The sequence below is a fragment of the Ceratina calcarata genome, unplaced genomic scaffold, assembly GCF_001652005.2.
Source record: "Ceratina calcarata isolate Rehan_Ccalc_2016 unplaced genomic scaffold, ASM165200v1 scaffold44, whole genome shotgun sequence".
NCBI classification, from domain to species: Eukaryota; Metazoa; Arthropoda; class Insecta; order Hymenoptera; family Apidae; genus Ceratina; species Ceratina calcarata.
Window position 1 is genome coordinate 435,132 of NW_017167821.1, and position 27,843 is coordinate 462,974.

Consider the following 27,843-nt stretch of genomic DNA (forward strand, 5'->3'; position numbering starts at 1 on the left):
TTTTCAACGCTTTTCCGACCGACGATTAACCCCTTTTCGGTAATTGAATGCTACATGGTTCAGAAACGAGTCTTTCTCTCTCTCTCTCTCTCTCTCTCTCTCTCTCTCTCTCTCTCTCGTCTTCCGCGCTAATAGTAAAGCTAAAATTCCGATTATTCAAATAGCCATTGTTTCCACGCGATTATTCGTTAGATTTTTCAAAGTGTAATTTTCACGCGGCATGAACAGCGATCATATTTTAATGCGTTTTCGATTCGACTATTTCAATCTAAAAAAGCTAACAATTACGACTGAGCGACACGTACTGTTATTTCAGAAACGTTAACGGCAATAAAATAATAACTGATGAAAATAATCAGGATTGTTCGAATTGCTGCAGATCGGTTTGCAAACTGCATGAATCACCGTGATTCCACATTTTATTTCAAGGATCGTTTTTTAAAGTCGGAAAGCCGAAACGAAATCCCTCTTCTCGCCTCGAGACTCGACTAATCGTTCGAATAAAACAGCGACGACACCCAAGGAGGATGACAGGGTTCTTTTCCTATCCTATCCCGTCGTTCATCTTCCCTCCGTCGACGTGAATCGATGGGTCTAACGAACTACAGGCCGATAATAAGCGAGAAATCAGGAGGAACTCTCGGTGTCGTTCGATTCCTTTTTCTCCTGGCAGCGTACCAAAGTACTTTGTCTCGAAGGCCGAGTTTGAAAAATGGCTAGGGCGAACCGGTGCCCGATGCCCGCGGAATATTCATGAACCGGCACAGTGTTCCTTCTAACGATGGTATGGGACTGTATCGGTGTAAACGCCGGGCCGAGAGCAATTGTTTGCGTTTAATTTTATCGCGTGGTCGACCGATCGCGAACCGTGTCGTTGCTCGTGTTCCGCGGGTGCGGGGCATCGATTACCGCCGCTAATCGGAACGAATCGATTTCGAGTTATTTTTCCGCCCTCAATCGATTTTCCGCATGGGAATTAGACCGATCGCCGAAATTATGTTTACACCCGATAGAGATTACGCTCGTTTGCATAATTGCGTACTTACTCGTAACGCGAACTATCAACTTACCTGAGACAAAAAAAATATTTGCATTTCAATGATAATTGATACGTGATCGTCGATGATTCGGCACGATCCCTCAAGAAAATCATTGAATAACGTCAACCGTGCGCGCCCTACAAATATCGTTCAATGCGCATTTCGCGCAAAAGGAGAGAGATAAAAATTAATCTGACGTTGTGACGATTCGTTCTGCGAATATTCTATAACGTACGTTTTTTTCATGATAAAATGAATCAATGATTATATGGAAAAATTTGATAAGAAAAACAGAGGCAATAAAAGTGTTATTTAGCCCGGGGCATGTTTCGCTTTCGTCTGTCGCCCCGGGCAATCCGCAAGGGTTTAAACCAAGGCAGCAGAAGCCCTGCATTCCGTGGAGTACAATTTACGAACAACCCCTCTTTCGCTCGCCGTTTCTGAGACCGACGATTTCTACCGAGAAACTCTGTGTGCGTGTATATGCACGGGGTAGTTTGTCACAGTCAAGTGCTCGCTAAGTATGCGCGACCATTTGTCTCCGATCTTCTATTCTGGCACACGGCCGTCATTCCACGCTCGCCGCAAACAGAATTAAATGTTTCTCTCTTCTGTTCCCTTGGCCACTAGTTTCATACGGAAAGTGCTGGTCAGATGACGTGACGTATTGTATCTATTCGCCTGTGAATCTATTGTTCACGTTTGGCAAATGTAATAATTGAAACTTAATGAAGAATAAGTATGTAAAGTCTTATCCTCTTATGAATAATGCGAGAGGATCGGGATTACTTGCCCGAGTTTACACGTATTCCACGTTGCAAACTTTCTGTGCACACTTGATTGAACTCGAATTGCGAAAAGTTGCCTCATGGCAGTATTTTTCACCGGCTGCCAGGGTTTCCATAGAATTTTTGATGGGACCGTGCGGTTTTCGTTATTCATGCGTCACTTTGTCGGCCAGATGGATCCGTCGAGCGAAACTTCGCCACTTTTTTCCCCTCGGCTGTCTTATGATTTCGTAAGGCACGCTATCCCGTTCGGTTCGAATCCCGCAGAACATTTATTTCTGGATTAGAGGCTCGTCGCCTTAGTCCCGTCGAGCAACGGGAATTTACTCCCCTGTTCCTGGAAGAACCGGTCGCTTTCATCGACGCGATAAATGGACGTTAAATATGGAAGATCGTCGAGTGGGCGGGTCGAAAAACCCTGCGGGTACCGAAATTATTTATAGCGTCACGCTGGGAATAAAGCGATTTATATGTTCGCGTATGATATAAAAAGAGAGCCGTCGCTTTTAACGAAAATCCATTAATAACGACTCGCGGACTGCCGGCTTCGTAAATGATCACACTTATTATTTATATTCGCCGCTAGAGATAGATTTGGTCGATATTTTTTTTTTTGCCAAAGTGCGCCGATTAAGCGATTGAAAAATCTATGAACAAACCGATGCTACCAAACAGCATTTATCAAAAAAACCAGAGGCAAAAAAAAATACGAGATAGACGGATGTTCCCGAATTACAAACGAGGGATTCGTCTTCTTTTCATTTAGAGGCGCGAAATTTTTATTAGAAAAATTTATCTAGGCTTTTATTCGGTTCATTCGCGACAAAGCAAATCGATGCCCGGGTAAAAGCTGGGATCTCGAAATGCACTGGCTTTTAAGGAATTAAATTTGTGCTCGATCCGTTCGACGTGTCCCCGTTATTGTTTTTCTACGTATGAAATATTAATTCCGCTCGGCTATATGCATCCGCTCGATATCTCGTTTCCATTCCTCTTTGTATCGACAGTTATCAGCGACCATTCTCTAATATCTTTGCAGGACACAAAACTGGCTCTATAAGTTAAGTATAGGACACGTTTTATCTTTTTTTTCCCGATAGTTACGATTCATACATATAAACGAATAATTTTTACAGAGACTCTTTTGTTATCAGATACGAGTGATTCTTTTCCTCATTATTCGCATTCCGCTTGTATACAAGCACAGTAGAGCGCGCGTAGAACCGTAGCAAATTGACCCAGTTTCGTTAGCGGATTTGCTTAACGGTGTCTTCCGCGGCGGAAAACTTTTTCCACCGCAAAGACGCCTCGCTTTCTTTTTTTTTCTCAGCGAAACTGTGACTGAGTTTCTTGAGCAAACGACGCGGAGCGTCCGGCCGAAGAAAAAGAGCATCGCGCCGGTCATTATGACGTCGAGACAAGGGGGCGAAGTCGGGGGTCACTTTGAGAACTTTCCCTGGGAGTAAACAATTTATCAGGCTCGAAACTAAAACATAAAGGAGAGCGCTGCTCTCTCGGTGAATTTTCCGCCTCTTATCGCTTCGGGACCGAGACGCTCGCGCGAGAAGTTCGCGTGTCCGGGGACCTCGAGTTTTATCTGACGGCCACTCGCACGAAACGCGAGTTGTCGGGACAAGTCGGCTGAGAGACGAGAAGTCGAAATCGGAAAAACCGTCCAGACGACTTTTCTCACCCTTTCTCCGTTTCAGTTTATTCGGACACGATTCAAAAAGTTTCCACCATCTTTTATCATAGAATAAAATGGCTTTCAATTTGAGAAAAAAAAAAATCTTGCACGAAATATGAGATGTGATATTGCTGTGAAAAATGTGCAAAAGCATCTGGTTACTGTTAATTGGCACATTTTCAAGCGGCACGGTCGGTAATCCGGGAACAAGCGTGAAAAGGAATTACGCGAGAACAAACGCGATCTCGTCTGAGACGTCGCGAGTCCAGATCAAAGCGCGCGATACGCGACTCCGCTTAATTACGAATCCTTTCCGAACGAGGCCACTCTCCGCGACCGTTGCCAACGCGCCTGGATCATCCCTCTCTCGCTTCTTTACACGCCGCATCGCGATTATGCTCCGCTTTATTAAAGCGTCGCGAGCGTGGTAATTGCGAGGCCGCCGGTTTTCATTGTGTCGCCTCTCGCGTCGCGGCTTCTCGCCGCTTAAAGTCGTTTACAAACTGACAAAAACCCAAAGCCTGATTAAGAGCGCAAAGGCTTTAAGCGACTGGGCAAAGACAAATGGCGTTTGCCGTCAAAGAACACGTCTCGGAACAATTTTTCCTTCTCTATTTTGAATACGACTTTACTGTTAAAGACGAGTGTCGAAACAATTTTTTGATTTTCAGATCGCAAATGAAACCTAGTTTCTTTGATGTAACGTGAGCTGTGAATCGAGCTAACTAAACGGGACAAATTTCCTTAAGCTGTAGATGCGCGTTGATAGAGGAACTTCATTATTCCATAACTCTGTTTCTGTTGGTAATTACGTTAATCGGCACGGCACGGTATAATCGCGTTGCCTATTAGCCTCAGCGAAGCTTTGTTCCCGGTTAGCACATGTCGGACACCGGTCTCTACTTTCCAGTTCTCGCCCTTTTTCGCTGCCCGACCGGAATTCAAGGGCTCTTCGCAACCCCCGGCGATGCACGCCGCTTATCGAGGTCGAGTCGATATATCAGATCGAAATCGCCTCGTTCAGCACGCGACCAGGCTGAATTTAAAACGGGAACGCTGATTAGCCCCTCTCGAATCCTTAATTCACGTTCCATTCCATTTCCTCCATTCTTGCTTCTTTGTAAATCATGTTCCCCTTATTAGAATCCTATCCCTTCTCGTGCAAATATAAAAAAACTGATTGTAACAAAACTGTGATCAACATAATTATTATCCAGTGGAAGCGACTACGACTAGTTTTCTGTAGTACTTTTGTGCTCTCGGCTAATTTTCACGTCCTTTTTTTTAAAAAGTTCATCGACTTATCCTTAATTAGGCAGCAACACAGTTTTAGCTTTGTTCCTGTTTCGTCGCATCGGCGCCTTAACGAACGTGGCTGGTTCTTTTTCAAACAGAAAGCTACGTGACCCCGGCTTTGTTGCCCTCCGACCATTTTCACATGCTTTCCTCGACCCGACCCAATTTGGCGCGAGCCCCAACGAAACCAACAGGAAAATCGGCTCGTTCTCAGCTTATTTCTACTCCCTTATTGTCGGTCCTGTATTAAATTTGATGTCCCGCGTGGTGACAAACTTTCTTATTAATAATTCATAGGCTGGAACACCATTTAATTTTGAGTCATCAAATACATCAGATTCTAAGACGTACCGTACGTTAATATCGTGTATGAATTCCTGTATTTGAGAAATTTTGCAAGCGGAGTATATCAAGTGCAGTCTGAGTTGCTATGATGTGAAAAAAAAAAAAATCGTACATTCAAAGGAGCGGCGACCCTAATTCGCGAGGGGGTCGAGGTCTCGAGGATCTTTTTGCGCGTCGCTGAAATTCCGTTCGCGCGCCGCGCCGAAGGAAAGTGGGTCAATGGGGGCGGCTGCAACCAGCCGTCTCCCCCTCTAGCACGGTCTAAAGTCTAAAGGGTTACGATATTGGCGTCGTTTTCGGGGCTGAACCGCGCGCGAAAATAAAATCTCAAGGGTTCCACAGCCACAGTTGTAATCCGGATTGCTCGGCGCAATTGAAACAAGTGGCGTTGTCATTTTCAGATACGGTCAAAATTGTGATCCTCCCTCGTTTGAGATTTTCATCCGTACTCACAAGAATATCATTGCTCGTTTCGGTGAAAATTTAATGAAATTCATACGTATGAATGCTCCGGTCGAGGGACACGGGCAAAGCGTTATTGCGCGAATTCTTGTTTAGAGTCAGCGTTAAATAAGAGTCAAAGATTAATTCGGCCTGGAATAGAAACGAGCATTCGCAGAAGGTATTTCACCCTCGTTTAGAAAGCTTGTATCCAGAGCAAAGGGAAAGGGTTGAAGAGAGAGAAGGAAAACAATGAGGTTTACATCGAGCGTGGAGGGTCGCAGAAATTCCCAGTCGCGCTCCGTCGTATCTGTCCCGGTATCTCTGAAATGCGACGGGTGTTTCGCGCGTAAATAGTTTTCCAGAATACGTATAGTCTAGCTGTGCACGCCGGAAGTTGAGCGTTCGCACGGGACACCCTCTAGGAGTTCCTCTTTCTACCTCTAACAACTATTTGCTTTCCAGGTGACCTTAATCTAGGAAATGGCCACTAAGAGGTGTTCCCTCCACGAGGGAACAAGCAAAGCGAAACGCGGACAAACGGTCGCAGAGAGGATAACGTCTGACCCAGGATAGAAACGGTTAGACAGAGAAGGTAAGGATGGTAAACGTGCGCACGCGTCTGGTTACATCTATTACGTTCACCAAAAGTATGGGACCGTGTTTCTAGTTACGATCATATTATTATTTTTCATACCTGCAGAATGACGAAATTATTTAATTATTTAAGGATGTGCAAACTGATAAACTGTTATACGCGATCTTCGTCTGCTCGGAAAGAACACTTCCTATGCATTGACTTGAGAGAAATATTAGATTTATTTTACAAGATACTGAAGGGTAAAGTGGTTTATGGTCCTGTACCTTTGGGGGATGGTGTATTCCGAGAGCTTTTCCGAAATAAGGTCGTGTAGATTCAGAAGCTACAGTAATTCGAAGAAACGGCGCCAGCCTGTATTAAGCTTGGGCCACCGTTGTCTCGCGGATCGGTTATGAAACGGTTATGCGTCTACCCGGATCCCGGCGATACTTAGTTCCGCGCAAGCGACGGCGAATTAAAATGTTGCTCCGCCGGCTTCGAGACATCCCCCTTAAACTTGTCGCCGGATCTACACGGATTTTTCGGTAAACTTCCGAGAGTCCTGCAACTCGCCGCCGCGCAACTAACGTGCACTTTCTTTTCGTCGATAAAAGAAAAGAGCAAGCCTTGAAAGGGTCAGTCTTAAGCGTCAGTCAATTGTCTCTTATACAAAATAATTGATACACCAAAATTCAAGTTTCCGTAAATACATTCGACACCGAGAAAATGAAAAAGAAAACAACAAATTGGTAAATAAGATTAACGCAACAGGAAGTGAGCATTATTCTCAGGACTTGGCTCGGGGCGAGTAGTTTTGGCTTGCATAATTTAAAAATAGGATTAACTAGGTCGTCATCCAACAGGTCCTCGATCTTCGTCTCTTGGTTGCATCCGTTCAACGGTTAAACGAACGGGACGAGCGTCGTTCGGAAACGAGAATACTCGGACCGTTCCGAAACTCGGTCAACGACTTAACCAGATTTGTTGGAGAAAACTTTTCGGAAAATTGACGAAGGACGAGCGTCTACGACGTCGTCCCCGTTGTTACTCGGTTCGGGACAAAACATCTTCCAAGCAACAGAAGAAGCTTTCTTACCTCCTTGTCGAGAGCTGAAGGCACCGGTGCTTCCAGCGATGATTAGAAGCAGCAGCGGGCTTAATAAAGCTCTCGAGGATGGCAGCATCTTTCCTGTACTCCTACCGGCGCGGCGCCTGCGCGACACAGGATCCCTTAACCGGCTTCCCTCATCACAGCCCCTCTGCAAAAAGACAGAAATATATCATACAGAATGTGCCATTGTATCTATAACAAAACAACAACGTGACGTAATAATATTTCTCAGTGAAACCAGTTTCCATGTTCTTATTTTCTATTCATGGAATATTCCTTATATTCAATTTTCTTTTGAAATAAATTTTCCTTAATTCGATAATGGAAGTTATTGGAATTCGGGTGAATTAAGAGTCTGGCGAGGCGAAAGCTAACCCTTTGTGTTCCGTCCGTCAATTGCAATTATCCCAACTGGCAAGGCGATTACCCGTGTAATTCTTTTTCAGCCGGCAATATCCTAGAGGCGAGAGCGCCCCTTTTCTTTCGCTTTTCGCGCCGATCCGTCGAGTTAATGAGCCCGGAACATTTAATCCGGCGTTCATTAAGGCGTCAAAATTTGTTACCTCGGTGAATAAAAGCGTCCCTCGCTTATCGCGTAAGGATCCTGGCAATTGTTGCGAATAAACGCGGTTTCGCCATGCAACGCTGAAAAACCTGACTATTTCTCCAGATCGATGCACGTGTACATTAATCCTCGTTATACGAACGATTCAGATATCAATTAAACGACGATCATCGCGCGGACCGTTCGTCGCTCGTTTATTAAATTTCTACAGGACAATTGTTCTTCCAATTTCTTTGTTTCGCGAATTAAAACGTAATAAAATCCTGTCCCGTCATAACAAATGCGTCGTTGAAAATGGTATCACTGAGTTCTGCGAGTTTTTCCCCTGCATTCATTACGGCCTCGATCTTGCCCGGGGATCGGGTATTTTTAGCTTATCATTAGAGGTCATTAAGCTCCGGCCACGGGGAGGGCGACAGTGACCCTCGGAAACAATTGCCGCCTCGCTGTTAAAATTAAAACGACGATCCTACGCTCTAATTTCCTTTTGATATAAAAAAAGAATTTGTGAGACTGACAATGAGTCTTTGTTCTCACGTTCTGCATACAGAAGTGAGTCGCTTTTAATGATCGAGGATCGAATAATCAATCTCGTACGAAATTTTGCACGATATCGTACAGAGTACACGAGAGTCACGATCCAGAGATCAAGCGTGGGTGTTTGGAACTTATTTATTTTTCCCCGGCAAGACGGCGGAGGACAAAGAGGAAAGCAAAAAAGGGAGAGAGGTGGCACTGGCGCGTTGGTCCTGAGGGCGCGTTGGGTTTCCATTATGCTAAACCGCAAATGGAGTCCTGCGATCGAGTGTCTCACTGCGCCACCCCCGGCGGCGCACAAAGCCGCTGGAATAAGGCTCCTAAGGTGTAATGTTACCGAGAAATTAAATTCTCTCGTTCTCTGCGACCGGCTTTGCCTCCGGCTCGCGCCCCTTCGTCCGATTCTGCCCCTCCCAGCCACTACAGGACCTTTCACAGACCGTTACAAGTTCCCACGATTCTTTAAACTAGGCGCAACGCTTCTTCTTTCGTCAATTTGTTCCTTGATGCGAGTTTCGTTAAGTGAAATTCCGCAAGAAAATGTTGTTTATCATCTCTAGGAGTAACGTGCAAGTACTCTCGACGAAAGCTCGTAACTTGCCTGAAGAAGGTACACCGGCGTTATTGAACGAGGTGTAACGTCCCTTCACCCTTGCTCCTTTCTTGTCACGGCACAAATGAACCCGCGGTATGGCATGATGTCGCGGCGTGCCGTACGCTATCTACACACGCGAACAAAAGGATTCTAGCTGATATTCGAGCTCTTTGCCGGGGAAGCGCACGTCCTCCACGATGATTTTCTCAGGTTTTCCCCGTGCGCGAGTCGTCACGGTGAATTACGGTGAAGAGCTCCCGGTGAATTTTGATCGCGGCTCCTCCACGCGCCGTGGAGACGGAAGCGATTTCAGCCCTCTCCCCTCCGAAGATCGAGCCAAGTGGCTCCCGTTTCCCGGAAAACGTTTTCGACCTCTTAAGCTGTCTTTGTTTCGATCTTTATGAAGATTCGATGAAAAGTATTTTATTTTGTATGAAGCAAGTCACGTCGAGGGAAACACGTCGTTTTGGAATTATAAATATTGAATTTCTATCGACTGCTTTCGGTTAATTTTGCAAGCTTTGACGCGGTCTTCGGCTTCCATCGGTCTGCACGACAAATATGTTTCTTTAACATGTTATCAATTATTACAAATATGTTAACGACCTATTTGTAAGATAAAACTGGAATTACTGAATATGGAATATGGAATACACTGAATTAGCTTTGTCGTCCCTTAGAGACCCTTCTCGCGATCAGCATGCGCGTATAAAATTTTCGCACATTTCTTTTGAAAGCGGTTTCCCGTCGCGGATTAGCGTCAAGTCCCGAGGGTCTCAATTAAAATATTATTTCAAGGACGAGAGAGGAATGAAAGAATCGCGGGATTGAATGGCGATCCCGTTCGACGGGAAGCCCTTGTCGCCGAGCTCGAACAAAGAAAAATCCTCGAATAACTTTCGAAAATCCGTCGAGTTCGAAGCGTCGTACCGGACTCATTACCATCCATCGTATTTCACCAGTGTTCCTTTTTCTCTCTGGCCGTCGACGTTTCCCGTGAACGAACGGCGAAAATTAAGGCGCGCCTTTCATCGCGGGTACTGCCAACGCGGCACGAACGGGATTAGAGCCGCCACGGCCGCGTACATCTCGACGTTCGAATTAAACCGAAACTCGTCCGATCTCTCTACAGATATCTGCCCCGTTCTCGGAAACAGAATCTAACCGCTAACGCGGGTTATTGAAAGTCCCACGCTTTTCGCAAGCAAATTCACGAAGCATCGATTCAAACGAAACGCGTGCTATCTTCAAATTATCAACAACGTTGGTCTGACCGAGTAGAGACTCTTTGCTGGATGAGAAATAAAAAGCGCTTAACCACAAACAATGGAATTGTGCGAAATTTCCCGGTGATCCTCTCAAATTACACCCCCTGTTTCAACCGTAGTGGCATATTTCATAATATCGCGGAATCTCGAAAAGGAGTGCTACTCGCGACGTGGCTCGGTAAATCGTTTTCGAATGAAAAGGAAAACTTGTTACATTGGGAAATGGAAGACGCCACCAGGACGCTCCTGGCCAAGTGAAACGTAACGGGGAATAGTGGAACGGAGTAGTAGGAAATAGAAGTTGGCCAGCGTAGAAAACTCGGAAGTTACGAATCCGGCGTGAAGAGGAAAAGTCTAACAACAATTTTAAGTAGTACAAGTCGAGCCTTGATGATCTGTTATTGGATACAAAGAAGTGTGTTTGAGAATTTCAAATGATCCGATGCATCAGTCAATTTTTGAGAAACGAGAACGAAGCGAGAACACGGATCTGAAGATATTCTCCGAGAAAGGCGAGAAACAAAAAAGTTAGTTGGAAGAGGAACGCGATGACGAACAATGCGGCTCTGAAACATTTCTCGCAGCGAGGGAACACGCGTCGAAGAACCAGCGACGTTTCTTTTATACCGGCTACTGGCAAACGACCGGAGGGCCTCGAGATCGGCCATTTGCCAAACGAGATTGAAGATTTGCGCCGGTTCATTGTCGACGCGTACAGATGACGATCGTGGAAAAAGGATGACGGAGGCGCCGGACCGGTTTCTACCCGAGTGAACCAGCTTTTCTTCCGGCCGCGAGGAGAACCGAAATGGGAGAAATCGGATTAGAATCTAAGCGAAGTGACAGCCACTTCTGATCAACTTCTTTTGTTCAAGAATAATCTTTCGGTTTCCCAACAGCTGAATCAATGAGAAACCGTCATTTAAAACAACGCAATATTTTATACGACTCAGCTCCACGTGCACCAAGCAATTTTCAAATCGTTCTTACGTTACAGATCGTTAAAGCGTTTAACGCATTGGCAACGCATTTTAGCGGTACGTCAAAGGGTTTTCAACCACGGTTTAAGGACTGTATCGCGTCGGGACTAACGAGGCGCGGATGAAATTGAAAATCGTACCCCGAGTCGAATTAGCCCCTCGCGCAATCTCGTCTCGCGAATTTCTCGCTAGAAATCAGCGAAGATTCGATATGCTACGCGGGGCGCGGGCGTAAATCGAATTTCCATGGAGACGCATGGAGTTCCGGAAAACCGTTCCGTCTCTCCTCGCGAGTTCAACCCTGCTATCTGCTACCAATTATCGTGCTTCTCGTTCTCGGTAGCAATTAACATCCCTCTTTGTTGTATTTCCCAAAATTACCGGAATTCTGGAGGGGGACTAGAACGACGTACGCGAATTCACGACAATTTGCGACACGCATCGAGAGTCAAACTCCCCCTCGAGCATCCCTACGCTCTTAAGATTCCTCTGAATTGAATCGACGCGGTAACCGGTGTAACGCCAACAATATCGTCCCCCTTTTCCTCGTTCGTCTTCGTCCCGGCTTATACAATTCCGTCAGCCAATTACAACGTAAGAAACGTTAACTTAGTTTGTCGAACACAGGTAGCTCCTTCCAGTGCTGCCTGCGCTCAAACGACGAATGGATAATTTCAAAGCTGCAATTGTTGCCGATGCGTAGATTCCATTTCTAAACCAATATCTTCGAAACAAGAACGTACAAAAACGATGTAATACCTCAGGTATTGAAATCGATATTCGATGTTTAATGCACGCGTGTGCACGCGTCCGACCATACGTGCCTCGGCGTCCAGAAATTCCAGAACCGGGCTCGTGCTCAGCTTCTAACAATTCAGCGCGAAACCACGCGTGTCTCAGATGTTTCGATGCGTGCGTGCCTGGGAATTCTGCGTGCATCAGAGAAAGAGACCATCGCTCGGTTGGGATAAGGACGAATTCGGGGTCATTATTTATCGAAGTTCGTTGACCTATCGGAATCCCTGACGTCGGGGCGTTTTCATTAGCGCCGCTGTTAATTAAAGGAAACCTTTGTCGCTTCGAATATTTTCCAGCGACCGATTAAAGGAAAAATTTTTTACAAATTTCTCATTAATTTCGTCGGGAGTGTTGTCGCGTTGCGGATATTAGCACGAATTTTCATTGATGACACCATCGTATTTTGTTAATGACATAATGCAACGGTGTACAACTACAAATCCCTTATCTCGTTACCCGGTTGGCGACGTGCCATAAAAGTGTCGTAAACCGTAAGCCGCGGGAATGAAGGGCGCGGATTGAACAGCGTGCCGCTACCCCTAAATCCGCAATGAGCTACAGCCTGCAATACTCTCTACCTCTAAACCCATGCTCCATTTTTAATTAGCCAATTTTCAACTTTTTTTTTTACTGACTCATCAACGTCGACGTAATAAAAGAACGGTTCTGATCAATTTTCGATTTTGGACTGGGATATTAACAATTTCCAGTTGGTACAAAGCATCTGACGCGTTCAAAAAAGGACGGTAGGCACGCGAGAGAAGCTGGAAGGTAATTCGGCACAGCAGCCAATTACGTTCCGAGGAATTGCGTAGCAGCGAGTTACGAGTTACGCGAGGGAACGGCGGGACGGGTTCTTGGTTACCAAACTTATTCGAGTTATAACAGTTGCCACCTTGGGCATCGTACCGAGACTTAGGCAGTGGGGGACCTGTAGCGCGTTTTACACCCTAAATTGCGCGAGTGGCACGGAGTTTCCCAGGTGTCGCGTTACATTCCCGATGTATCACCTTTTGAGCACGCACCCGAACTAACTCGTGAATCTGCTTTCAATTAGTCACACGGGGGCGATATATGGGTTACGTCGGAGTGGGTGCCAATGACCCCGCTTCCTAATCAACTGCACCCTGTTCCTCCAGTCGGTGTTTTACTCGAGTTTCGTGAACGATCGAGTTGCAACGCTAATTTCAACGCTCTCGCGCGTGAAATCGATGACTGACTGCCAGCCTGATTACATTTTCAATTATCGTAGATGAAAGAGACGGAAACAAACGACGGACAGATTAAATTAATGAAAATAGAAAGAGAATCCGCGGAATGAAGAACAACCTCGCAAAAGGACAAAGTAATCGCATTAATTTCCGCGGGTACAGGGTATGATACAAATACTTTTCTATCGACGCATTTATATTCATAGCCCGTGAGGATTCTAGTAGCCTGCGGGTGAAGCGGCGAAAGGGGATGAAACAGAGCGGAGCGGAGTGCGAGAGAGGGATGGAAAGGGTAGACGCAGAGCTAACAAGTCGAAGTAGCGAGAGGAGGGTGGTCAGGGGTTGGAGAGCCGGTGGAAGGAGATGAACGAAGTCGTGCTAAGCAACTTAGATTAGTTGAATCGACTGGCCTCTGCTGGCGAACCGCCAGGCCAAATTGTCAAGAGAATTGCTCTCCAGTCTTGCCGCTACACCGCACCGCCGCCATTCCTCACCATCGTTTTCTTCCCATCCCCCCTTTTTCACCGATGTACTCGAATCGTGCGCGGTGAAACAAAATGAAGAACCGTGGAAGCCTAGAAGAAATTCGAATGACCGATTCTCCCTGATAAATACGATTCTACCGTCTGACACCTTCCTTTACAAATACCATATTTATTAGTAAATACGTTATATTTTTTGGCCCGAGGTCGTGTTCTGAAATCGCATGAAACCCGTCTACCACGCTTGTGTTCCGAAACCACAAGGGGTCGGACCGATCGAACGTAACAAAATTACTTAGCGGTGACAGGTACCGTCTCGACGTCGCGTGTATAGGGCGGAAAAGTCAGAAGAGGGAATGAAAATCCGTCGGCGCGGTTGGGATTCGTCAAGGGATAGAGACACAGGGGGGGGGGTGTGGGAAAGAGAAAAGCGGTCGGGAACGATCGAACGAAGGAAAACGGGGCCTGTGCGCCGCGTAGCCCGCAATATGGAATCTGAAGGAGACGTTTGTTAAATGACTTGGGTGCCGGCGGAGGTGGATGATAGATGAGGACGCGGGCTGCCTTCTCCATCGGGCCGGTAACCTGGAAAAACGGCGCCGGCTCGCTCGCGCCACGGAATCCAATAAAACGAGGACCGCGTGCCGGTCTGGCTATACAGGCTTCGATCTGCCGCGCAGGAAATAAAGGATCCAGATAAAACCGCCCCCAACGTGCAGTAACACGTACTCGCTCGGCCAACTTCGACCATCCTCCGGCAATCATTTTTAACCGTTCCCTGCCTTCGACTTTACGATTAATCGAATCACCTTCTTTCCGCACTTTTTTTTTTAGCTCTCGTATAGAAAAAATTATATAAGAAGATGGCGGGTCTATTTTTAAAAGCACGACGTACGGCAAAACTGTGAATTTAACGCATTGTTCCCGGACGACGAAGAGCAGGTGATGCAGTTTCCCGGCAGAGGCGGATCTTCTCTAATTTCGCGCGGCTCGATATCTTTATTACCGGTCCCGGGGATAAATCACGGGTTATCGCGTTCCGCGAGGCGGCGTTTACACCAAAAATCAAGATCAAACCCCTCCTAGAGGATAGGCGACGCGAAAATTGCACGGCGCTGATAAATGTCCAGAGCTGCTCCGCGCCCTACCCGAGTGATCGATAGCAAAAACTACTCGACAGGCTGTTAGTCCCGGGAACAATTCCCGTATCTCGTCGCGCGGCTAACAAATCACGACCTCCTTTTGTCCGTGCCGCCCACGACAATATAGATATTGTCCGAAGATGCGAGCTCTCCGTCGGATTGCGGCTTTGTCGCGAAACTCGAATCCTTACAATAATTGGAAGGAACAGAGTTTGACAAGACCCGGATACGGAAACTCTCGTCTACGAATTGGGCAACGCGCCTAATCCGGGCTAACAGGAATAGATAGATATCATCCCGCTATCGTCAATCTTGCTCTACTCTCTATTTTTAGAAACTTTTCTTACCATTCAGATGTGAACCTTGCCATGTATAAAAATGTTCAAACACGAGTGTATATTGCAATGTCTAAATGATAATAAAAATGTATTTTTTAAACTGATACCACGAATGTTTCATTTTGTACAAAAACCCTCGGATTACAGACGAGATTTTTTAACGAAAATCCCTCTAGACTTTGGACGATAATGAATATACAAATACGGTGAATGGTTACGAGACATCGAGAGAAAGGAAAATTTGTGAAAACCTTTCGGCGTTTGGCACCATCCCATTAAACTGTACAAGGGGAGGAAAGACGGGGAACGGTTTCTTCTTATCTCGGCTTCGTTCCGTTGTCAATTACGTCTTGTAACGACGGACAGACAGTCGGAGCTTACGAATCGCAAATTTTCACGAAAGAGAGAGAGAGAGAGAGAGAGAGAGAGAGAGAGAGAGAGAGAGAGAACTGCACCGGCCGTCCTGTCAATGCGGGAAATTGACTCACCGGCGCAGAAATCACGTTCCGAGGAAGTATGCGAAAAATGTCCGAAATCTATCTTATCGCGTGCCATCTTGGAACGATATTATAAGTGATTTAATGCGTGCCGTATGGAAACTCGATGATCCAGTTCTATCAAGGTGTCAGACTACTCATATTCCACAGTCGTTTATCAGCGTGAACCACGCCTTACGATCGCACGTTAACATTATTAATTTTCATTTCCTTAGTTTCCTATAGAATGTTCTCGTATTCGTTTAAGACGACTGTTTGCGCAGTGTTTCGTGTTTGATGCGGGTTTAGGAGCGAGCCAGTCATCGACAAATGCATCGGCGTCGTTGCCAAGGGGGGAAACTGATACGAGACGTCCAAGACCGATGGACGCTGTCCCGGGCTCGCTTTATCGACGCTCGAAATCCTTATCTGTTCGGGGAGTTAATCTCGGAGAATCCCTTTTGCTCGCGGTGTTATCTCGTCCAAGTCCTGCGAACGTCTTCCAGGGAACGAACGAGACCGCAACTTTTAAACTCTGCTCGATAAATCTGCTTACTTCCCACCGTTACTCCTATTCTATCCAGCCGCCCTCGATTCTCGCGATCTTCGCCATTGTTTCTTTCTTCCTCTCGGCATCGTCGGCCGGTCAATCGATTAGCACGAGAATTCAATAATCGGTCGCGAAAATAGTCGATCGATAGAAACGTCCCAAGTTAAAATAGAAATTGGAAATCGGCAGTTTAAGGTAATAACTGTTATCGTTTCGAAATTCCATAAAGAAGCAAAGTTCGATAAGAGGACGCTCAGCGACGAGACTTATTACGTCAAGGGGTTCGAATTAACTTTTTTAATTATCCCATCACTTTGGCCAGGCCACTGTTTGACTCGCTTAACGAGCCAATTAAACAGGCGGCGTTCACGAATTTAAATTTACTCGCGATTATCTAGCAAGGACCTTAACGACTTTTTCCCGTGGAGCAAGAAGATTTTTCCTAGCGAGAGGAAGAACGCGGTCGCCGGTCTTTGTTTTCGTTTTTAAACCGTCGCGAAAGACGTATTAAATTATTTTATCCAGCTACTCTGTTTCTCCTCCCTGCGGCTTTTCTCGGTGACTCGCTTTCGCGCCTTACTTCCCGCTTATTCGATCCTCCTTTTGCTTTTCGTCCTGCCCCACAAACCGGATCCGGAGGAAGACCCACACGGATATACCCCCGGGTCGCCGGCGTTATCACAGAGCCAGAGTTTCGTCTCCCGCTTTCTCTTCGTTTTATAATAACCCCCGGATACCGTTAAATTCTATTTCGACTTTATTTCCGAGGAAATAAAATAAGCTTTATACACCTTCGCGCCGGGTTCTCAGTTACCTTTGTTCACCGAGTCCGCGTTGAATGAATTTCACCACGCGCAAATTGCGATCTCTCTCTCTCCAGTAAAACTATTACATTTCCTGGTATTAAATAACCGAGTAATTTACGCTGACTCGAGTCTCGTCGACGTACTTTCATTTAAATGTAAAAAAATTTATTGTCGGTCGGGAATTGTAACGAGCAGTCTCTGATCGTAATTCAGCAGCGCGTAACGGGGCGAGGGATAAATGGCTGCGCTCAGAGAGGTGATCGAGGTATCATCAAGTAGCCATGAAGAACCTATTAATTTCTCCCTTTCTTAGGGGGCGCGAGCGATGCGGGGTGAGTCGGCAACGGGGAAGGATGGGGACCGTGTATCCCGTGCATCGTAACTCGTCGTCAACGAGACGGGAATCGCCAATCCATTCGAAATACGACCGGGCGATCGAGGGTGGCGAGATCTTGTACACGATGCAGACATGGAAATCAGCTTACGCCTATGGTAACAAATCTGACTTTACAGGAAACGTTCGCCAAGTGCCTGGTTACTTTCCTGAATATTTTGGACTTATACTCGGGAAGCCGACTCTCTTCGATTTAAAATTCCGAGGCGGTTGCAAAATATTTTATGTCTAAAGATCGGTTTTCTATTAAAATTTGAGAAATACTGTTCAATCTTTCCAGTGGGGAAGCCTGTTCGTTTTGCAATAAGAGAGGCGGGAAAGAGAGAGGAAATTGAAGTTACAGCATTGCACATTTATTATCTTAAGGAAAAAGTTTGCGTACGCGATTGAAACTAAATCGAATCCGCGGGACGAGTTTTTTTGCATAATTCATGCCGGGACGAGGAAAAATCTTATTGTGGCCACGGGAATGGGTGTAGTACTTGGCCGCGCCGGCTCTTTCTTTTAAATTATTCAGCGTCAGGTGGCGCGCATTGCGAAACAATCCTTTTATAAAAGTCATTTGCGAGACTCGGCGCCCAGCGAGCCAACAAAGGACACGCCCCTCGAGCTGTACAATTCGCGTTGGTTTTGACGTGCCACCGGCTTCTGTTTTCTCCGCCGAGCGAACGCGTGTCTTCGGATTGTTGCTCTCCAGGCGAACGTTTTCAATGCACTTCGGCCAAATGCACGTTCGAACGTGAATAATGATAAATTAAACGATACAATGGACGGGCAAACAGTCGGTCGGATTGCCGACTCAACGAATTCAATGCCATCTCCATCATAATCGTTCATATTTTTAACCGTATTCACATGTTGCTGCGTCTGTCAGTAAAACGAATTTATTTAGTCCTTTGTAGCGAAAAATTGTTACATTCGAGGGCCGGATTTCTGAAACTTTACGCGTTATTAATTTCAATGTTCCTCCAGTCGGTTTTTAAAAAAACAAGAACCGAATTAACGGTTCAATGGAGAGCGTATAGAATCAAATTTACTTGAAAATTATCGAATGCGCGCGGTGTATCGATTATTTAAAAACGTTCGAGCATCTCCGCTACACAATTTCAGGGTTGACGTTTAATTAAGCCGCCCAGAAAGGAACGGAGAAATCGCGAGGATTGTATCCGTGTCCAGTGGAAATTAATTACCAGACCTGAACTCTAAGGAATTTATCGCGGTTTCATCGGCGTTAATAGTCGACGACAAACGCTTTAGCAGATTCTCCGTCCTCGGTGGAAATAATAATTATCCTCATTACGTATACTACGGAGCGCGCCTCGTAAATGAAAATAAACGGCTCGAAAATAAACGATTGAATCGACCATTAAAAGCGATAAGTCGCGGTCTTTATTGCTTCTCACGAGGAGTTCACGGATCTCTTTTATCGATTCGGGAACGACCGCAGGGCACTGGACATTCTTTGCAGGTTCATCCCGTGCCGCAAACCAGACCGGACGGGTCGTCGATCCTCTCCCGTTTTCGTCGTCGGTCCTTGGTCCTTGGCAGCGGTCGGGAGCTGCGGTTGCCAGCCCGTGCACCGAGGCAATCCACGAAATCACGAACGGAGCTTTGCTCGCCCTCGGGAAAGAACAGGCTAAGCCGATTTCCCGATACACCCGGGTGAAAACCCTCGATACCCTAGCCAAAGCGACACAAAGCGTTCTCGAGCACGCCACCGTTTAACGGAGAGATCGTTTTTTTTTTCTCGAGAGAGAACAAAAAAATTCGAAGGGACAAGACAGGATCCTTGCCAATAAGGCTCCCTGACACGTGAGAAATTACGATTTCTCCCAGATCGTCTTCAAATATATTGGTATAACATGTATATTGAATGTACACCGTTCCTTCGATTTCACGCATTTATTTGTAATCATAATTTGTTACATCGCTCATTAGATAATTACGATTGCACATTTTACTATATGGCAGTTCGAAATATTTGTTAGATTTCTAAGACAGCAAGCATTTGTCATATACGTAATGTGGAAGAAGTGCATGAGATCAGTGAACTGAAATCCCTTCGGTAACAGCTTTCGCGCCTCGACGCGCAGTGGTTTCTATTATCCTCACGCGCGAGACACAGGGAATCAGCTACGGTTAATCGAATCATCTATCAGGAAAAAATATCATTGTTTCAGTGGAACGGAGAAGCCAGGAGCGTTGTTCCATTATCGAGGCAGCAGATTATCGAAATTGAAATTCTTGCGGCGCGACGCAGCGTGAGAACGGGAAACAGCAGCCGCGCGACTCAACTCTCGTGCCACTGCACTGTTTTACGAAAACGAAATCCCTGGGACTCGCACCGCGGCGGGGTAAGCCGATTTTATAGGGTTTTCTCGCCGGGAATACCGGACACCATTGTATCGGCCGCTGACATCGTGCGGAAACGACACTGGAGTCTCACGCTCCATGAAACATCGAATTCTACCCGCGGCAGTCGTTGCACTTTAAAATCCGAACATTCCTTTAAATTTAATTTCACTTTGCCGGCTACGAGGATCTCCACGATTCTACTCGTAATTCTAAGTACCCGCACCACTGTATCCATTTCCTCGTACTTCAATGTACTCTTCCGTTCACAAGTTTTGTCTTGTAATAAATTGTATCGTCTAAATCACGTAATAATGATCGTACAATAGATAATGGCACGCTTCAATAAAATTCTACGTCAATTTTCATTCGTACGTTCATTCGAATGTTTAATTTAGAGTGTTTATTTAATAATCTCCTAAGACTTGTGAACGGGGCTGTACGTGAAGCCGAGGCAATTTGTTTCTTGAAAAACATGAACGAGCTTCCGGGATAAAAGAGACGAGAAGTTTTAATGGAATTGTCGGAGAGAGAGCTACTCCGTTTGATTACGTTTTTATTTACTAATCAGTTAGGAGAGAAGTGGTTGACGTTTCATTCTAATAAAATACTTAAAGTAGCGAGCGAAGACGATTTCGGATGCTTAGCCGAGATAATCGATCTACTTTAGAGACTCCATAAAGAAGAGAGGGAAAAAGGAAAGTGAAATCCGGCGCTAGTCGAGCGTGATAAAACCCTTTAACTTCGTTTCCGAAGTGAGAAGGCAAAGTTCGCGTCTGGCAAAGTCTTAGCGCTCGGAAAAATCGAGAAGGTCCGTAAGAATTGTGCGAAATCTTCGGAATTTCGTCTACGTGAAACTGTGAGAAGAAATATTAACTTCAATGAATAAGAGATTGAAATATTCTAACATCATCGCAATGAGAGATTTCCTACAATTTAATACGGTTTCGTACGGTTACTCATTGAAATATATAAAGTATTGACTGTTCGAGATCGATTTAATTGAATAATTAATTTTCACTTATTGTTTAACTTTATACTCGAAAGAGCGATAATAACGTGAAACCTCAAGAGTATAGGGAAAGTCCTCTAGAACGTTTCTGTTCGGTACTCGTTCAATAAGATTAGACCAGAGAACCGGAAATCTCGCTGCAAGCGGACAGATTTTCGTCTTGAGAATGGAGTGTTCTTGATATTTCCGTCGCGCGTCGTTTGAGAACCGAGAATCGGGAAACTGGGAAAGTTGGTGCGCTTCGCGACGCAAACAACGTTTTTGCGCCTGATAGCTAGCTCCTAGAGAGAGAGAGAAAGAGAGAGAGAGAGAGAGAAGACGTCGCCAGCGTCGTGCGATTCCAGATTCTATACTATGTAGTTTCCAGAGGAAATCGCGGCTGACCCACTTCCCGTCTCGCCTGATTATTGCAGTTTAATCGTTCGAATGCCTGGGAATCGGCATAATGCGCCGCCACCGTCGCAACTTTCGCCATTGAAATCCTGTGAATTCGCTTTTGTACAGGCAAAGGGAAAAGCGCTAGGACCCTCGTTAATTGGGTATTAGGGTTTAACGCTCGAATCCTCTGCTCAGAGACAGCGTAACGTTTCATTTCTGAATTTTCAAACGCTCGCAACTTTAATACAAATCAGTTTGATTTCTCGTCTTCTCGACTCACAGAGCAAACTTTCTTTACAAAGCGAGGAACACGTACGTATCGGCGTGATAGAATCACACTTCCCATCAATCGGCGCATTTCCAAATTGAACGCCCGTTCCTATAAACTGGAATTCATCTCGCGGAGAGCCCCGACGTACAAAGATCGCGAGGATCGCGCCTACATTGCCAACTTTTCACAAAGGCGCGCGTTCATCTTCGTACGCGAAAATTCGCAATATCCATCCTCTCGCCTTTTCGGTAACACTTTGAAGATCAGACGCGATACGAGCGTTCGAAGGTTGCTACAAAAAAATCTTAAAGGTAAACGAATGGAAATGGAAATTCGCAATTCCGTAGATTCCCTCTGAATTTTAGAGACGAATAGAATTGCCGTATCTCTCGCGTCAGTGAAACGTGGATATCGGTAAGCAATACCGAAACGAGCAATTAGTCGGCAATGGATCCGATCCAAGATTTCGTGCAGCTGGCTCGGCATACGTCAAAGACGGTTTGATTACGTGATTCGAACGGAAGGAAATAATAATTCGCGGCACGCGCGTTGTTCTACAAAGATAATGGACGGAAAAATTGGCGAAAGTTTTTTAGCTGAGAGGGGGAATCCATTCCGAGGAGCTCGTTAACAAAAACCCGATGAACCCGACGAAGTTCGTTAACGAAGCCATCTGGGTCGCCGCCGTCGGAGCAGGTACGACAAGTACGTAAACTCTGAAAGGCTGCGCGCTGAAAATAATGACGTGGGAGTGGTGAGGAGAAGTGATTTCCGGCGGAGCCACGAGAGACGAATTTAATTCGCTGCAATTATGCAAGCTTGCGCGCACTCTCTCTCTCTCTCTCTCTCTTTCTATCTCTTCCACTTTGGAACAACGGGAAGAAGATGCTACCTTCTGCCACTGCCGCCGAGGCGAATCGAGTCGATACCGAGTCGCGACGCTGTCCCCGGGGATAAACGTGCGACTGGTTTTTCCGTTTTACCAGAAAACTGCTAGATCTGTAGGGAGGTACGTCGAGCAGACAGAGAAATCGTGCCCAGGAGTGCGAACCTAATTGCGCTTCGGTCATACTTCCTCTCACGTTCAACCGCTGTCTCGTTAGTTCGTTCTTAAACGAAGGATTAACCCCTGCCGCGTCTCCCGCAACCCGATTAAAAACGTTTCATCCACGAGTTGAATAGCGTCTCAACCTTCTTTTACCGATTATCGCGAGCAAACCAGCCTTCATAGACATGGAACCTCTATTAAGGCTGGACGAATGATAAACTTCACGGTTTAGTAAAAAAGAACTTCGTATAGAGTCGAATTAGAAAAGATTAGAAATTAGTCCGGCCAAATTTCCGAACGGAGGTGGAAAAAGGCCGGGGACAATTTTCGTAAGTGAATGACACGTGCGATGGCACACGGGTCCCGGTTTTTTGCGACCGTCCGGCCAGGATATCCGGCAAGGGATTCGATGCTTAACAAGGGATAATCTCGTTAAGGACCACGGAACTAGCTTGTGTGTTTTACAAGTTAGGAATTACGTTGATTAGTAGCAAGTCGAACGTCCCGAGCGAATCTCGCACGAATCGCAATTTATTTTTTCAATTAATTCATTTCATCATTACAATAATTCCAAATATGTATAGCTGTACAACGATAAAAATCTGTTTCCATCCCAATTCTTATATCGCAAAAAGCTTCGGAATCCAAAAGCGTGTTCGGATGTTTCGTAAACGACGCGACGTTACATTTTTCAGGCTTAATGGAGAAGTTACCGGAGCTGGAGCGGTTTCTTGCGAATCAGTAACATTCTGGCACTCTACCAGCCTGAAAACTTTGCTAGTGCGTCGACACGGGTTTTAGACGCGGCTATTGATTAAGATTCGAGTCAACCAGAAAAATTATTGCCTTCCCCTTGTATCTTTTAATTTAAGCTGACATCGTGAATGTACTATTTTCAATTCAAATCTATAATCTGATCATATTTCCAATGATTTAATTCATATCTTGTTTCCCCAAATCTTACATTCTAAGTACAGCAATGTATCGTAAAAATTCTGATTAATAAACGATTAAGAAAAGATCTTGGCATTTTATTTTATGCTATCTGCGACCAATCCTGGGATAAATTCGCGGCACGCGCGTTGTTCTACAAAGATAATGGACGGAAAAATTGGCGAAAGTTTTTTAGCTGAGAGGGGGAATCCATTCCGAGGAGCTCGTTAACAAAAACCCGATGAACCCGACGAAGTTCGTTAACGAAGCCATCTGGGTCGCCGCCGTCGGAGCAGGTACGACAAGTACGTAAACTCTGAAAGGCTGCGCGCTGAAAATAATGACGTGGGAGTGGTGAGGAGAAGTGATTTCCGGCGGAGCCACGAGAGACGAATTTAATTCGCTGCAATTATGCAAGCTTGCGCGCACTCTCTCTCTCTCTCTCTCTCTTTCTATCTCTTCCACTTTGGAACAACGGGAAGAAGATGCTACCTTCTGCCACTGCCGCCGAGGCGAATCGAGTCGATACCGAGTCGCGACGCTGTCCCCGGGGATAAACGTGCGACTGGTTTTTCCGTTTTACCAGAAAACTGCTAGATCTGTAGGGAGGTACGTCGAGCAGACAGAGAAATCGTGCCCAGGAGTGCGAACCTAATTGCGCTTCGGTCATACTTCCTCTCACGTTCAACCGCTGTCTCGTTAGTTCGTTCTTAAACGAAGGATTAACCCCTGCCGCGTCTCCCGCAACCCGATTAAAAACGTTTCATCCACGAGTTGAATAGCGTCTCAACCTTCTTTTACCGATTATCGCGAGCAAACCAGCCTTCATAGACATGGAACCTCTATTAAGGCTGGACGAATGATAAACTTCACGGTTTAGTAAAAAAGAACTTCGTATAGAGTCGAATTAGAAAAGATTAGAAATTAGTCCGGCCAAATTTCCGAACGGAGGTGGAAAAAGGCCGGGGACAATTTTCGTAAGTGAATGACACGTGCGATGGCACACGGGTCCCGGTTTTTTGCGACCGTCCGGCCAGGATATCCGGCAAGGGATTCGATGCTTAACAAGGGATAATCTCGTTAAGGACCACGGAACTAGCTTGTGTGTTTTACAAGTTAGGAATTACGTTGATTAGTAGCAAGTCGAACGTCCCGAGCGAATCTCGCACGAATCGCAATTTATTTTTTCAATTAATTCATTTCATCATTACAATAATTCCAAATATGTATAGCTGTACAACGATAAAAATCTGTTTCCATCCCAATTCTTATATCGCAAAAAGCTTCGGAATCCAAAAGCGTGTTCGGATGTTTCGTAAACGACGCGACGTTACATTTTTCAGGCTTAATGGAGAAGTTACCGGAGCTGGAGCGGTTTCTTGCGAATCAGTAACATTCTGGCACTCTACCAGCCTGAAAACTTTGCTAGTGCGTCGACACGGGTTTTAGACGCGGCTATTGATTAAGATTCGAGTCAACCAGAAAAATTATTGCCTTCCCCTTGTATCTTTTAATTTAAGCTAGTAAGACATCGTGAATGTACTACTTTCAATCATGATCTATAATCTGATTACGTTTCCAATGCTTTAATTCATATCTTGTTTCCCCAAATCTTACATTCTAAGTACAGCAATGTATCGTAAAAATTCTGATTAATAAACGATTAAGAAAAGATCTTGGCATTTTATTTTATGCTATCTGCGACCAATCCTGGGATTGAGTGTTTGGAATCGGAGACTATCATCTATCAGATCGTCCTGCATCGAATAATCAAACGCATTACTTTAGATCTATTCTGTGATGTGACATAATAGGCGAATTCTCGAAAAGACACGCGAGCAGCCTAGCTCTTTAATTCATGTGACGAAGTTCACATTCGTTGAAATAAAACGCGGACTTGCGTATCGGTTATGACGTCTATTTACGGAGGCGGAAGACATTGCTCTTGCGGTGCGAACTTTAAGGTCGAAAGTTTCGCGATAGCGGCCAGGGTGGATCGTAGACTTGACAAACGGGGCCCGGAAAGGAAAACGAACGGCGCCGTGAATCTCGCACTCCTTTCATCCCGCACTCCTATTTCTCGACCCTTTTTAATTCCTTTTTCTCGCGCCACGTGTTTCACCAGTCGATCTTGAAACGGCGGCTCGCGCATTGGCTCTCTTTTAAATGCCGAGTCGACATCTTCAAACACAATTGAATACAATTTATTGTACATTTGTTTTTATCCAACGAGCAGGATTATGAGTTTAAAATTAAGCAGTAGTCATGGATTCTATTATCAAGTATGCATCGTATAGTAAATTCGTACACAGCTCGTTAACACAAAATTATTGATACTCGTACGCGAGCAACTACATATTGTAGGGAACATCAAGAGAGATTTGAAGAATTAAAGAGTGAATCGTTGGAGCATGAGGTACACGCGAGAAGAAATTCCAGACGTTCCAATGCGCGAGAGAAATACACGCTGCTTTTTCGGTTCGACTTAAAGAAGAACTGCGCGACGCGTCGGTGATTCAGACGCGCCATATGTTCCACGAGCGGGCACGTTCGAGCGGCGTGTCCGATGCACGAGGACCATTAATTTAAAAGAAACGAGGAGAGCAGACGGAACACGCGCCGCGGATGTACACACTCGACGCTTGACAAGTTCTTCTCGAGGAGGTATGGGTGCTAAAAAAAAGTAGTACCATCACGATGTAAAGATGCGTTTAGGACCGCGGTGATCCTTCGGGGATTATGGAACCGTGTGGGAAGAACGCGTTGATGCCTTCTCAACTTTTTATCAGGAAACATAGGTTTAAAATGTACGATGACTAACGAACAGTCTCTTACTTCTTTGGCAGTTCGTAAATCCTATTCACGATTAACACTAGATTGCCCAAGGAAGTCATTTTGACTGCTTTTGGGCAAATGTACAAATAAACTAAGTTTCAGTCTTTCTAGTGTTAAACGTGTGAAATAAAGAGGCACGATTAATCGATGCCAATTAGCATCGCCCTGAGCCAGCCGGAAGGGAAGTTTGAAAACGAAACCCGTCCTAAACGGGCGTTTGGGATGGTTCTGCCGTCGCGCAGGTCGAAATCGCTTTAGCAGCCAGGAAATTACATGTCCTTCCGTGCCTATAAGTTCACCGCGAAGCGAAGGGAAGTTGTCTCGCGGCACGTTTCGCCATCTTGCTCATGTCCTTTCATTGTGCCCCGGGCCGGTATTAATTGCTATCCGTGTCTTCGACGCGTAATTAATTGTCGAAATTTGTCATGCGCCGCGTGTATAATCGTCGACCGGCTTGTTGCCTCGGAATTTACCTCTGCAACGGAGAACCGCGTTTTATCTTGCTCACGCGAGGAGAACGTCGCGTTACGGCATACTTTACATCGTCTCCAGCTGATATCGAACGTTGCATCGTTGCAAAATGCATCTAAGATATTTTAATACGTGACAGTCCGAGGGTTTGGTGTTCATTTTATGATTAATTATTGTAAATACCTGAGTCTGCGTAGTTACTTATTTGAATATTTGACAATACAATTGATAATAAAACTGTATGAATAATTAGATATTGGAGGCTGTTAGGGAAGAGTCTGTTGAGGAATCTTATGATAATGGACTTGTATGGAAAATTGGTCGGGGCGACGGCGAGTTATTCGACGGGTGTCTCGACAGGAAATGGCAACGCGAGCTGGGTAACGAGCAGTATTGGGATTTTCCTTGGTAAGTTGCTCGGAAAAGAAGTAAAACTGACTGCCTCCGGTGACATTGTCGCGTCTGGGGATCTCTCGCCAGGAAACTCTCGCGTTCGCCTCTCGTCGAGATTAATTATTCCGGAAGCAAAGAGCCGCGACACCGCTACCGTCTACTTACAACTTCTCGCATCGAGCCGTACAGTCACACTCGAAAACTAAATCACGACAAACGGTTATCTAATTTTAAGTGCTTTACATATTGTGTTCACACCAATTTCTCACTCATGAAATGTGTGTCCACAGAATTTGCTGCGGTAGGCAGTCTTGTCAGTTCACAGTTTATTAGAAAACTGGACATGATTACAAGAAATGGAGGTAAAAGGGATGTTTCGGAAAAAGTGTACTGTGATAAAAATATAGTGTCATAAAGCTGTAGAATCTTGAGGAGTATCTGCCCTTTACAAGGTACGGAGCGTTTTTTATTTTATTACAGGTTCTCCCAGTCCGCATATCCGTAGAATAGCGTGGAGCGCGAAATGAATTTCGACACGGTGACCTGCGACGCTCGTCGGCGTCGTAAAGTATGAAATTACGTAGACGCTTCGACTTGTGAACCCCTTGACACCGTGATACACACACATACATAACGGATATTCGACCTGACCAGGTAACGGAGTTATTCGAAATATTAAGGATGTATTGGCTATACAGTCAATCCCAAATGTTTATGCAC

The 27,843-nt window shown here is 45.5% G+C and overlaps 1 protein-coding gene and 1 long non-coding RNA gene across 3 annotated transcripts in view; one reads left to right on the plus strand and one right to left on the minus strand.

Annotated features, from left to right (window-relative positions):
* LOC113464614 (uncharacterized) overlaps positions 1 to 7,265 on the plus strand; it is a 104,247-nt gene extending 96,982 nt beyond the window's left edge. Inside the window, exons 3-4 of the long non-coding RNA XR_003389465.1 lie at positions 6,063 to 6,192; positions 7,041 to 7,265. This is a non-coding gene — a long non-coding RNA (uncharacterized LOC113464614). The remainder of the gene's footprint in view (positions 1 to 6,062; positions 6,193 to 7,040) is intronic.
* Positions 1 to 27,843, minus strand: part of LOC108627136 (uncharacterized) — a 192,452-nt gene that overhangs the window by 89,927 nt on the left and 74,682 nt on the right. For both annotated transcript variants that reach the window (XM_018028217.2, XM_026815359.1), the window contains exon 3: positions 7,274 to 7,436. In XM_018028217.2, coding sequence (XP_017883706.1) covers positions 7,274 to 7,361 — 88 coding nt within the window. In that variant the 5' untranslated portion in view covers positions 7,362 to 7,436. The remainder of the gene's footprint in view (positions 1 to 7,273; positions 7,437 to 27,843) is intronic.